Source organism: Chlamydomonas reinhardtii, chromosome 3 (genome assembly GCF_000002595.2).
Source record: "Chlamydomonas reinhardtii strain CC-503 cw92 mt+ chromosome 3, whole genome shotgun sequence".
NCBI classification, from domain to species: Eukaryota; Viridiplantae; Chlorophyta; class Chlorophyceae; order Chlamydomonadales; family Chlamydomonadaceae; genus Chlamydomonas; species Chlamydomonas reinhardtii.
The window spans coordinates 3,161,268-3,173,840 of NC_057006.1; the positions used below are offsets into that span (position 1 = coordinate 3,161,268).

At 63.0% G+C, this 12,573-nt stretch overlaps 2 protein-coding genes across 2 annotated transcripts in view; both read right to left on the minus strand.

Annotated features, from left to right (window-relative positions):
• The window catches only part of CHLRE_03g165200v5 (uncharacterized protein), a 5,401-nt gene extending 3,672 nt beyond the window's left edge, over positions 1-1,729 (minus strand). Inside the window, exons 1-2 of the mRNA XM_043060775.1 lie at positions 974-1,729; positions 571-616 (exon numbers count right to left, since the gene is read on the minus strand). Coding sequence (XP_042925904.1) covers positions 571-616; positions 974-1,566 — 639 coding nt within the window. The 5' untranslated portion in view covers positions 1,567-1,729. The remainder of the gene's footprint in view (positions 1-570; positions 617-973) is intronic.
• A 264-nt stretch (positions 1,730-1,993) lies between these two features.
• Positions 1,994-12,509, minus strand: CHLRE_03g165215v5 (uncharacterized protein). Its single transcript, XM_043060776.1, has 13 exons — positions 12,344-12,509; positions 12,175-12,262; positions 11,823-11,911; positions 11,430-11,516; positions 11,142-11,260; positions 10,907-11,006; positions 9,905-10,495; positions 9,286-9,625; positions 8,890-9,037; positions 8,086-8,218; positions 7,336-7,801; positions 7,040-7,104; positions 1,994-2,780 (listed from the first exon to the last, which is right to left on the minus strand). The coding sequence occupies exons 1-13, from the start codon at positions 12,371-12,373 to the stop codon at positions 2,334-2,336; spliced, it is 2,703 nt and encodes a 900-aa protein (XP_042925905.1). The 5' UTR covers positions 12,374-12,509; the 3' UTR covers positions 1,994-2,333.
• Between the last annotated feature and the right edge of the window lie 64 nt (positions 12,510-12,573).

A 12,573-nucleotide genomic window follows, 5' to 3' on the forward strand; every position in this document is an offset into this window, starting at 1 on the left:
CTTAAACACACACACACACACACACACACACACACACACACACACACACACACGCTTTCACTATCAGTGTGAGCTCGACTACGACCAGCGGGCGGGAATCTGGGAATTAGGCGTGCTGGGTAAACGTTGTTTAGCGCGCCCAGGGTGCGGAGGCATGGACGCATACAGGTGCATCGCGGGGTCAGGCCGAATGGTCGCCCGTGGGGTTCCAGGCTTATCGCGGGTAAGTATGACTACCTGGGTCACGACAGTCACGCGACGCTCGGGAAAATGGTGGGTATCGGTACAACTCCGGCGCCGTCGTTGGGCGGGCTTTCGTTTTCCTTTTTTACCACACACACACACACACACACACACACACACACACACACACACACACACACACACACACACACACACACACACACACACACACACACACACACACACACACACACACACACCATCCACCGGGGTCGACGCGGCTACAAGACGCTCGGTATCGGTAGGTATCCGTAAGTAACTCCGTCGCGCCGTCTGGGCGGGCTTCGTTTTGTTGTTTTCTTTTCAACACCATCCACAAACACGCACCTCCAGGTTTTGCTGCTCGCACGCCGTGCTCTGGATGCGTACGAAGCTGTTTGGGGGGAGGGGGAGGGCCGCGGCAGGCCTCAGTATTGGGGTAGATAGAATATAAGACCCGTGCGGAACGGCGCAGCTTGCCTGCGGCCTCAAGTGCGCGCGTCGGCACGCAGGAATTGCGTCCGCCCTGCAAGCTGCTTCCAGCCTCCTCCTCCTTCTCCTCCTCCACCTTTGTCTCCCTCTCCTCACCCTCCAACCAGACTCTACACGCACGGCTTGCCCCGCGCCCCCCTGCCCTCGCTCTATTGCAATGGGTTCGGTTTAGTTTGGGCTGGTATCTACACCCCCCCCCCCCACACACACACACACCCTTCCCCCTGCGAATGCCCCCCCGCCCCAAGCACGCACGCACCTGTAGCTCAGCCCTAGCTGCTGCAGCAGCGGCAGCGCCTCAATGCCGTTGGTGAGGTTCACAAAGTGGCGCGCTGACGCCAGGTCTAACCGCTCCAAAGGGGGTGGCGCAGGCTCTGGCAGCGCCGGCGACATCGACGGCACAGCTGCTGCTGCTGTTGTTTCAGGGGCGGGGTGAGCCGTCGGGGTCGGCGAGGGGCCGTGCGACTTGCTGCTGTTGTTGTTGCTGCTGGAAGCAGTCTCCGGAGTGGAGGGGATGGCGACAGGGGCCGCTGTGTTGTCGTGCGGGTCCGGCGACGAGCCTTCTGGCCCCTGGCCGGGTGGTGGCGCGATGGCAGCGGCTGCCGCCGCTCCCCTGCGGCCGCCACCTCTCCCCACGGGCACTTGCCAGCCGTGTAGGACCTTGGCTGAAGGCGTGAAGCTGCGGAATGCTTCTGCCACAGGCAAAATCGCCTTTAAAGCCGCTGGGGCGGGGCAACGAAGGCGCCCACCAGTGGCGGCCCCGCGGCGGCAAAGCCAACTTGTGGGCCACCCTGCTGGTGTGCCGCCCGCGCGGCAGCGCTCGCCGCAGGTGACAGGCTGCGCTGCATGCATTCTCCAATGGATTTATATACTGAGAAGAATTCAATGCATTCTATCGTGCGTTGAAGCAATACGACGCTAAAGAGAAGCGAGCAAGGTAGTCCAATTGAAATTAGTTCCAGCCTGTTACTTCCACTGATGCATGGGTTGCGTGAGAAGAAGGCTATCCAAAATTACAAGCGTGTTAACAACTGTATACGAATAAAGTCAGAAGGCTATGCCCCGCCTCGCATCATGCGTCGCGACCGACACGCCGCCAGCCATGACGCGGGCCGCCATGAAGGGCGATGCGGCGGGGCGCCTCTTAGTACCAGGCAGCCCCCATGCTCCCGTGCTGCCTGTCATAGTTTATAGTGCATTGCAGCTCTGCCATTTGACCAGAACTATGGGCTGGGGCAGCTGGGCTGATCTGAGTGCCAGCTGCTATCGTATGGTGCGCGGGAACCATCTTGTCATGGACGTTCCCACATGTCGGTCACGTCCTCCCCTGCCTCTTCTTTCCTCCAGTCGCTAAAGTTACACGTTGCACGGGACCCTCCTGTCGTCCTCGCATGTCGGGGAACGCTGCTGAAGCTGGGGCGGTACCCAGCAGCAGGCGCGGAGGGAGGCGCAGTCCCACTCCAGGTCTGTGTGGCTAGCTCCAAGCCCCGGCCCAAACTCAAGCTGCTTACCATACTTGCCCCTTCAATAGTCCACGCACTCAACTCTGCCACACATACCTACCTATCGTGCTGACACACGCCGGCCACCGCCCTACCCTACCACCTCCTACCACCCTCCTACAATGCCGTCCAGTCGTCATCCTCCTCCCCCTCCCCTTCCTCCTCCTTCCCCTCCTTCCCCTCCTCCCCCTCCTTCCCCTCCTCCTCCTTGCCCACCTCCCCCTTCCCCTCCCCCTTCCCCTCCTCCTTCCCCTCCTCCTTCCCCTTCCCCTTCCCCTCCTCCTCCTCCCCCTCCCCCTTCCCCTCCTCCTCCTCCCCCTTCCCCTCCCCCTCTTCCTCCTTCCCATCCTCCTTCCCCCCCTCCTCCTCCTCACTCTCCTCATCATCCATCATCATCGCCGCCGCCGCCGCCGCATGCAGCTCCTCCAGCCCCGTCAGCGCCTCCAGAGAGGCCGGCGAGGCCAGCGCCTCCGCCACCAGCCCCCAGCCGCGGCGGCGGTAGGCCTCCACCACCGCGGCGCTGCAGGCCGTGCACTGCCCGAACGCCCAGCCCTCCATGCACACCTGCGAGCGTGACCGGCATGTTGGTGTGTATGTGTATGTGCATGTGTGTGTTGAAAGAAACAACAACACGAAGCCCGCCCAGACGCATGTGTGTGTGTAGTTGTGTTGTAGTTCGGGAGAACGGATAAGCTTTTGAAAGCTGAGAGTCTTAGGCGGGCTTCGCTCCCGCGGCACACTGGGGTCGGAACCAGTGGCACTCTCCGAATAAACAAGTGTTCGAGTAAGCTTGCTTATCGTTGCATAGAGAGCTGAGACTATTTCAAGGCTCGGGGGTTCACCATAGCGGGTACGGAATCGGGGGAACTTAGAGAGTCTGGTCCGCAGGACGGACTCCCGGCGTTTCGGGGTTGAATCGACGGGGACAGCTGGCCCCGTTCGTAGAGTCACTGAACCGTCACAAGCAATTTTTGCATGTCGTAGCTTAATAAAAGCTATATCGTTCGATAAATGATATTGCACGCTGCAACATCTGCTCCCTTTTCTAGGCGGGAACGTCCGCGGTCCGCCCATTAGGCTGTGCAGCCCAGTAAGCGTCCAGCAGCGCCTGGTGTTCGGGTAGCAGATCAGCCTCATCCCACCATTGGCTTTCGCCATGGGAACGGCCTCGTAGCAGCACGTAGTAACGGTGCAACGTCTTGGTTCGGAGCTTCTTCGTTTCGTGGTTCAGGATCTTTTCAACCGTGGGCAGTACGGGTTGCATCGTGGTCGGATCGAAAGCAATGATCGGGGGAGGTGCGGCACCTTCGGCAGGGGGTTGGTACTGCCGTAGCAACGAAACGTGGAACACGTCATGCATAGGCGGATAATCTGCCGGTAGGGCCAGTCGAGCAGCCACAGGGTTGATCATTTCGGTCATTTCGAAGGGTCCAGTCCAGCGAGGAAGCAGTTTGCGCTGACCCTTCTGCACCTTGAAGTTGCGTGTGCTCAACAGAACCTGTTGGCCCACCGCAAACTCCACATCACGGCGCCGCTGGTCTTGGTACGCCTTGGCACGATCTTGAGCAGCTGTCATCTGCCGCTGTGCCGTTCGGATTCGGTCGGAGAAGTTATCAGCAAAAGCCTTTGCCGCGGGCAAGACATCTCCGAGCTCCAACTGTAGGGGCGTGCGGGGATGGAAGCCGTAGTTCAGGTAGAACGGGCTCTGTCCTGTCGTGCGGTTCGGCAAGTTGTTGATAGCGAATTCGGCAGCAGGCAGGAAGCGATCCCAGCTGCGAGGGTCGTCACTGGTGAATGCGCGTAGCATGTCTTGCAGTGTTCGGTTCATGCGTTCGGTCTGACCATCGGTCTGGGGATGGAAAGCAGTCGATAGGTTCAGGCGAGCGCCACAACGCTTGAGTAGAGCGGGAATAAACAACCCGGTCCAGCGTGTGTCGCGGTCGCCAACCACGATTTTCGGCATACCATGCAAGCGCACAATGGTTTCGAAGAATGCGTCCGCAGTCTGTTCGGCGCTCAGGGTTTTCTTGCAGGGCACAACGTGCACCATTTTCGTGAGGCGGTCGACCAACACCAGAATGGCGTTGTGTCCTTTCTGTGTGGTCGGGAGGCCTGTAATCAGGTCGAGGGAGACGCTCTCCCAAGGCATATCGGGTACGGGAAGTGGTTGAGCAAGCCCAGGGGGCTTCCCAGATGCGGGTTTCACACGTTGGCACGTGTCGCAAGACGCCACAAAGTCTGCAACATCTGCTCCCATCGTGGGCCACCAGAAGGTGCGTTGCAGCAGCTTCAGGGTTCGGTCACGGCCAGGATGGCCCGACAATTCGGAGGAATGGGCCCGGGAAATGATGTCACGTTTCAGGGACGGGTCATTCGGCACCACCACGCGAAACTCACAGTCTGCCGCCTGCTTCTGGTAGAAGCCGGTGGAGTGACGCAGCAGAGAGTCGGTGTGGCGAGGGTCTTGGAACCACGCATCGCGTTCGGTAGCTTCCACAATTCGGGAGAAGAGGGAATCGGCATCAGTCGAGGATGTGGGCTGTTCGGGATGCCGGCGCGTGCGCATCGCACCACACACGATGTGTGCCAGGGAAGGCAGTCGAGAGAGCGCATCAGCCACCACGTTCAAACGACCGGGGCGGTAAACCCAGTCGAACTTGAACTCCTCAAGCAGGTCGAGCCAGCGGGCCTGTCGGCGACCGAGGGTTGCTTGGGTTTTCAGATAGGTGAGGGGGTGGTGGTCCGTCACGAGGGTGAAGGAGATGCCGCTCAACAGATAGCAACGCCACTCGCGAAGTGCGTTGACGACGCCCAGCAGTTCTTGCTCGCCGGTGCCGTAGTTGCGCTCAGCGGGGGAGAACTTCTTGCTGGTGAAGGCGACAGGGCGAAGGTCTTGCAGAAGCACGGCGCCCGTGCCATTCAATGACGCGTCGGACACGACTGCAAAGGGGTGGTCGAAATCGGGGTAATGCAGCAGCACATCAGTCGATAATCGTTTCTTTATTTCGGCAAACGCTCTCAGTGCCTGAGGCGGCCATGTACCCGGCAATTTCGGGAGACGGAACAAGTCCGTCAACGGGGCCGCGAGAGCGCCGAAGCCTGCGATAAAGCGTCGAAAGTAGTTGGCTAGGCCAACAAATGACCGTAGTTCGGATAAATCGCGCGGAAGTGGCCAATTCCGGATCGATTCGGTTTTCTTTGGATCACGATATGACCCAGATATCGCACTTCGGTGCGCCAGAACTCGCATTTTAACATTTTGGCATGAAGCTTGTGCTTGCGCAGCAAGTCCAGGACCAGTCGTAAATGTCTTCCGTGTTCCTCGGCGGTTTTCGAGTAAATCAGGATATCGTCGAGATACACCGTCGCAAACTTATTGAGATATGGTGTAAAGATTTGGGTCATCATCGTAGAGAACGTGGCCGGGGCGTTGCACAACCCGAAAGGAAGTACGAGCCACTCGAAGTGCCCTTGCGGCGTCGAGAATGCCGTCTTTTCGATGTCGTCGGGGTGAATGCGGCACTGCCAGTAGCCACTGGCCAAGTCGAGTGTACTGAAGTACTTCGCGCCTGCCAGGCGGTCTAGCGTGTCATCAATGCGCGGCAGGGGAAACCGGTTCTTCACCGTGATCTTGTTCAGGGCGCGGTAGTCAATGCACATCCGTAGCTCGCCTGTTTTCTTTGTGACAAAGAGGATCGGGGCTCCGTAAGGAGAGGCAGAGGGCCGGATAAATTTTCGTTCGAGCAGGTCAGCCGTTCACCTCAGCCTTCTCAAGCGGGGTGAGTCGGTATGGCGGCCTGAACGTGGGTTGTGCGCCCTTTTCAAGGGGAATCGTGTGGGAAACGCCACGGTCGGGAGGTAACTCGGTGATGGGGGCAAAGACATCCTCGTATTCGGATAGGATTGTTTGCAGTTCGGGATTCGGGGATGTCTCAGTCGGTAGTTCGGCGGCGTTCAGTGCCGGAGGTGGCGTGTCTGCAGGGGGTGCGGCCCCTGGCGAGACCCACAACAGCACACCTAGGGCCCCCTGTTGGCGCAAGGCACGGAACGCAACGGCAGCAGCAGCAAGGCCTACTCCAACACGCTGGTCACTGGGCGGTTGGGCAGCACTCTACGCCGTGGGGCGCACGGGGGGCTCCGCGGCGGGTTCCTTGCAGTCCTTGTTGCGGTGGCCGGTCTCAGCTTTCAAAAGATGTTGTAGTTCGGGAGAACGGATAAGCTTTTGAAAGCTGAGAGTCTTAGGCGGGCTTCGCTCCCGCGGCACACTGGGGTCGGAACCAGTGGCACTCTCCGAATAAACAAGTGTTTGAGTAAGCTTGCTTATCGTTGCATAGAGAGCTGAGACTATTTCAAGGCTCGGGGGTTCACCGTAGCGGGTACGGAATCGGGGGAACTTAGAGAGTCTGGTCCGCAGGACGGACTCCCGGCGTTTCGGGGTTGAATCGACGGGGACAGCTGGCCCCGTTCGTAGAGTCACTGAACCGTCACAAGCAATTTTTGCATGTCGTAGCTTAATAAAAGCTATATCGTTCGATAAATGATATTGCACGCTGCAACAAGTTGTGTGTGTGTGCGTGTGTGTGTATGCGTATGTGTGTGTCCTGCGGAATGCGGGGGGACTGGGGGAATGGAGCAGGAGGGGGAATGGCAACACCGGTCGCGGCGAACCTCCGGACCGCAGCAAACACATCCACGACTGACGTGATGTCAGTATCCACTCCACCGCCCGGCGAGCCCCCGCTCCCCCCCCCCCCCCCACACACACAAACGCCGCGCCGGCGCCGCTTGGGCGGGCTTCGTTTTATTTTCACACACACACGCACCTGGCTGAATGACGCCAGCTGGCCGCGCACCATGTGCGGCGCCGAGCCCAGCGGCGGCACCGTGCCTGCAGCAGCAGCGGAACAGGCGGCATGTGTGTGAGGGGCAGAGGGTTGAGGCAGCAGTGGCGGCTTGAAGCCTGATCCTGTGATACGGTAGTGTGATCTGGGGACTCGGCTCCCATCCCCGTCATCCACCACACAAGACGTGCTTCCAGCCCCTCCCACTCCCAGCCCTACCCCACCAACGCCCTCTCCCCTCCCCTTCCCTCCTCCCCAGCACACACGCGCGCACCCACCGTCCCGCTGCTGCACGCTGGGCGGCGGCGCGCACACGCCCTCGCGCTGCTGCACCACCGCCGCCAGCAGCTCCGTCGCCAGCGCGCCCGCCACCGGCGCCAGGCCCGGCCGCGCCACCGTGCACTGCTGGTCTAGCGACCGGTCGCGGGTGCTGTTCGCCGGAGCCACCACGTCATTGCAGAAGTAGCAGCCCAGCCGCCGGCCGCCAGAGGCAGTAGCAGCTGCGCTGCTACTGCCGCCGCCGCCGCCGCCGCCGCCTACGGCGGCGGCGGCGGGTGCGTTGGCGGCGCCTGGCGGCGCGCCGTGCCGCATGACTAGGAAGGAGTCGAACCCGACGGCGGCGGTGATGGCGAGCTTGCCGTGCGCGGCGGCCAGCAGTGCGGGCAGCCAGCGGCTCTCGCGTGTGTCAGTCAGGAGGAACACGGCGTCGTGGGAGGACACCAGGCCGTCCAGCTGCGCCGCCGCCTGAGGCAATGGGGGGGAGGGGGGGTTGCCTTCATGATTGATCCAGAAGTGAAGGCGCAGCCAGGAAGGGGGATGGTTGGGAAAGCGCGGGTAGGTGGGTGGTCACTTAAAACAGTTACACAGTGGTGATGCTGCGCTGGTGGTGCCGCTGGTGGTGGTGCCGCTGGTGGTTGTTGACTGCTGCGCCTTGTTGCAAAGCACGCGCGCCTGCCCAACCGCCCCCAACTGTGAATCATGAATCCCCACACACCCTAGTTTCAATCCTCCCCCACCCCCACACCTACCTCCCGCATGGCCTCCTCCTGCGCGGCGCCCGCCGGCGGGTGTCCGGGCATGGGGATGGACAGGTCAACGCCGCGTGTGACGGCGGAGGGGAAGATGCGCTGCAGAGCCTCCGCAGCAGCCTGAGCCTTGGGCCTGCGCGGGGCGCGGGGCGCGGGCGCGGGTGCTGTTGCGAGTGAGGCCGTTGGCACACACTCTCTCCCGACAGCCCCATCTCTTCCCGTGCCAGCCCGTGAAACACCAGCCTTTTCCCTTCCCCTGTCCCCAAGTCCTGGGCGCCACCACCTGCACTGCTACCACCACCACCACCACCACCACCACCACCACCACCACCACCACCACCACCACCACCACCACCACCACCACCACCACCACCACCACCACCACCACCACCACCACCACCGGCGCCGTCGGTTCTCCCCTTAGCATCCCCTCCGCACCGCCGCAGTCCCCCGCCGCAGTTTTGGGAGTGGAATGCACTACCCCCTCCCCCCACCCACCCGACGATCAGCGCCCAGTGGTTGGTTTAGTTTGGGCTGGAATTTACAACCCCCCGACCCCGGGGGATCGTCACCAGCTGCCGCCGCCCCCGGCTTTTGCTTGTCGCGTCCGCGTGCCTGTCTTGTGCTGCTGTGCGCGTCACCGAGCCCGGGCGGTGACATTTATCGCCGGCGCCGCTCGCCCTGCTGCTCCGCGACGCCTCGGCCCACATCCCATAAGTATTTTCGCTCGCAACTAACACCTCTGCCTGCACTCCCGTTTTCGTTGGTTTTGGTTAAGTTTGGGCTGGTAATTACAACCCCCACCTGCCGCCGCCCAGGCAGTCCTCAAAGTTGAACAGCGACTGGCGCACGGGGTTGGAGAAGGCCACGCGGCCGCTGTCCACCAGCGTGACGTGACGCACGCCCCAGGCCTGCAGCGTGCGAGCCACCGCGCAGCCCAGAGTGCCCGCGCCTGCAGCCGAGAGGGCGGGGCGGGGCGGGGCGCGGGTGGGGCGGAGTGGGCTTCGCTCGAGCGTGGCACCCATGTACCTGCAAGCCCCTGCCATCCCTGCCATCCCCTCCCCCCACCCCACATCCCTCACCCCTCGTTCCTGGTCCCTGGTCCCTCCCTGCACTTCTCCCCTTCTCCCCTTCTCCCCTACTCCACTTCTCCCCTCCTGCCCTCCCTTCTCCCTCCTTCCTCCTCCGGCCCCTTCTCACCCAGCAGTAGGCACTTGGTCGCCGCCATGGCCCCCACGTCCAGCTCCGGCGCCGCCCGCCACCGCATCAGCCGCAGGTTCAGGTCCACCGCCTGCTCCGCCTGGGCCTCCGGGCGCAGGTGCGGGCCCAGGTCTAGGAAGCGAGGCCGCAGCGCACCGGCGGCGTCGGGCTCCCAGCCCACAGCGTCCGGGCAGGGCGTGGGGGCTTGGGGCGGGGGTACGGGTGCTTGGGATGGGGTTGGGGCGGGGGAGGGGAGGGAGGGCAGGCAGACGTGCAGCAGCAGGGAGCGGTGCGGGTCCAGGCGGCCGCCGCCGCGGCTGCTCTCGCGCAGGCAAAGCACCTGCATGCGTGTTGTGTAGGATTGGAAAGAAAGGGAGGGGGCCGTGAGTGCCGTGCCCGAAGTACAGGCTGCAGGTCTGGCGACGTCGCGCCATTGCTGTGCACCGCATTCCACACGCGGCTCACATGGCAGCGCAAGAGCAACACACAAGCCACTCAAAGCACTCCAGGTCCACACGGACGGGGCCCACACGAGGGCCCACAGGGGGCCCACAGGGGGGCGACACGCAAGGCACCCAGTCGGGGCACAAGCGAGTCACACAGGGGTTCTCACACACACCCGCAGCTCCGGCACGCGCCACCGCACCGCCGCCATCAGCAGCAGGTTGCGCAGCTGCCAGGCGGGGCAGTCGGGCAGGTGGCTGCCGTCAGACACCACCACCAGCACATGCCGCCCGCCGGCCCCTCCTCCTCCTCCACCTCCGCCTCCGCCTCCACCGCCTCCCGCCTGCCCCTGCCCCTGCCCGTGCCCCAGCCCCTGCGCCTCCTGTTCTAGCCCCGGCTCCCCAGACGCCGCCGCCACGGCTGGCGCCGCCGGCGCCGCCGGCGCCGCCGCGGCCTCCGGCTCCGGTCCCGTCAGGCGGGCCCAGTCGCTGAGCGGGTGTGCGGTGACGTGCGCGGCGAAGTCGGGGTGCGGGCTGCACAGCAGCCAGAAGGGCGGCGGCGTGCGCGCCAGCACCTCGGCCGGCGTGGCGGCGATGTCAGCCGCGGCAGCTGCAGATGCAGATGCTGCCGTGCCAGGGTTGGCGGGCGGCGGCGCCGCCGCCGCCACGTCAAAGTCCACGTCAGCCGCTGGGGCCTGCTGGGCCGGCGGCAGGCCGGAGGCGGGGTCTGTGGGCGGGTAGCGCCAAAGGCGGCACGCCTCCGTCACCTGCGGGGCCAGCAGCAACAACGGAACGCGATGAGGTCGCCATGCCCTTTCTCTGTCCTCAACGGTGTCCTCACTCTGTCCTCAAGAAAGCGCATCTGTGTGCTTGCACGGACAAGGGCAAAGGGTCCCCGTGTCCTGTTGGTCTACATGTTAGAGTCCCTGAGCTGACTTGCAGCAGCCCGGGGGTATTTTGAATACCAGCTCAAAGTAAACCGAACCCAATGCAATAGAGCAAGGAGGAGAGCGTGGCCCAAGCTTTGACAACGGAGGGGGGGCAAGCGGCGTGTTAGGGTGTGGGGTGTTCGGCGGGCGCGGCCCATTGCCACATGCTGCCCTGCCAGTCCGACCGGCACGACTCATTCCCCTGACGCCAAGAGTGCGCCTCTGCCCCATGCCCGCGGCGCCACTCACCGCCTCCACGGCTGCGGGCGGCAGGGCGTCTGCCAGGCGCGTGGGCGGCAGCTCCGGGGAGGTGAAGGGCGCGGGGGGCTTGAGCGCGGGAAAGGCGAACCTGCAGCGGCGGCCAGGCCCCACATCCTCAGCACCCAAAATGAGAACCTTCCCGCTCTCGCTACACCTCCTGCACCCCCCTGGTCCCTGCCCCCGCCCCCGCCCCCGCCCGCTGCCCCCCAAGCCCGCGCCCCACCAGTAGTTGAACTTGTAGTGTTTGAGGTCGCCATGCATGAGCACCAGGAACCGTGTCAGCCGCCACGGCTCCGACTCCGCCGCGCCGCTGCAAATGTCCGCCCACACCTCGGCGGCCACCTGCACGGGGGGAGCGTGTGCGAGTGGGTATGTGTGTACATGTGAATAAATGTGTTAAGGTGCTGCGTATGTGTATAGCACTGTCTTAAGGCCCTGTCTCCCTCACTCGCAGGCACAAGCACGCGCCCACCCAACACGCACATCCTCACTCATTCTTAACAAAACTCACCCGGCGCATGAGTGCGGGTTTGTCGGCGCCACGAAATCCCTCAATGGTGTTGTACAGCACCAGCCGCCCGGGCGCCGCGTGGCAGTCCTGGGGAAAGGGTGGATGGGTGGGTGGGCAGAAGTTCACAGGCCTGACCTGAAGTTGAGTCATGCGGCATCATGCGGAGAGGCCCTCCGGGCGGAGAGGAGCAGCGCCTTCACGTGCAGAACAGGGATCCTACGGTATCTGCATGCCTCGCAGCGGGGTGTGTGGCCCCCGTGCGTGATTGCTGTGGCCCCTGCAGCCCGATCCCCCCACATCCCCATCCCCATCGCGCGCTTTCCCCGCCACTGCCGCCCAGCAACAGGGCCCCCGCCGCCCCCACCCCCCGCCGCCCCCCTGCCGCCCACGCACCAGTCGGCTGCTGGCGGCGGGCGTCAGACTGGACACGTCCAGTGTCAGTCGGGCCGGAACACTGTCATAGCGGTTGGGACTGAAGTAGCCTGTAGTGGCGGTGGTGATGGTGGCGGTCGCGGGCGCGGCAGCAGTGTCGTGGGGCCAGCCAGCAGGTGTCGGCCATCCCGGTAAGAAGGTACTTGCATCCCCGCACACACACGCACGCGGTTACTTGATATGCAGCCACCATTTATTCAGTGGTGAAGGGAGCAGGCAATGCAGGATAGAGGTCACAGGGAGCACAGGCCGAACCAGTTGCTGGGAGGCCCACTGGGAGGCCTCAGGCTTTCACGAAGACGGCAGCGCTTACCGACGACTTCGACGGGCTCCTCGGACAGTTTGAGCACATTGAGCTTCAGGTCCGTCAGCTCCGCCAAGAACGACACGTCCAGCACGCTCTGCAGCGCGGCATGTTGCAAGTCGGAACCCTAATCGAGACAGCCAAACCGCTTGCTGCAGAAGTGCATACCGTCACTTGCCTGCAGCTGTGCAAACTTTATGACGCCCATGGAACTGGCCATGGCGTCAATCGAGCGGGTAAGACGTGCAATTAGTTTCGAGAGTGAAGTCAGAGCAGTTTCAGTCAGCTAAGCAGCTAAGTTGATTCATTCTTGGATGGAGAATGTGGCTTGCGTTTGTTGTCATCAAAAACGCAAGTGTGGATTCGCATGGAAGCAAATGCGATCGATTTTGACGTGGCATCTGCCTC

Bases quoted from the DNA above. Each gene is read 5' to 3' on its own strand.
- CHLRE_03g165215v5 (XM_043060776.1), bottom strand. From the start codon at position 12,373: ATGGGCGTCATAAAGTTTGCACAGCTGCAG. The intron at 9,626-9,904 runs GTGTGTGTGAGA...ACACGCATGCAG, and splicing joins GGCGCGTGCCGGAGCTGCGG to GTGCTTTGCCTGCGCGAGAG. The intron at 9,038-9,285 runs GTGAGAAGGGGC...TCTCGGCTGCAG, and splicing joins GACCAAGTGCCTACTGCTGG to GCGCGGGCACTCTGGGCTGC.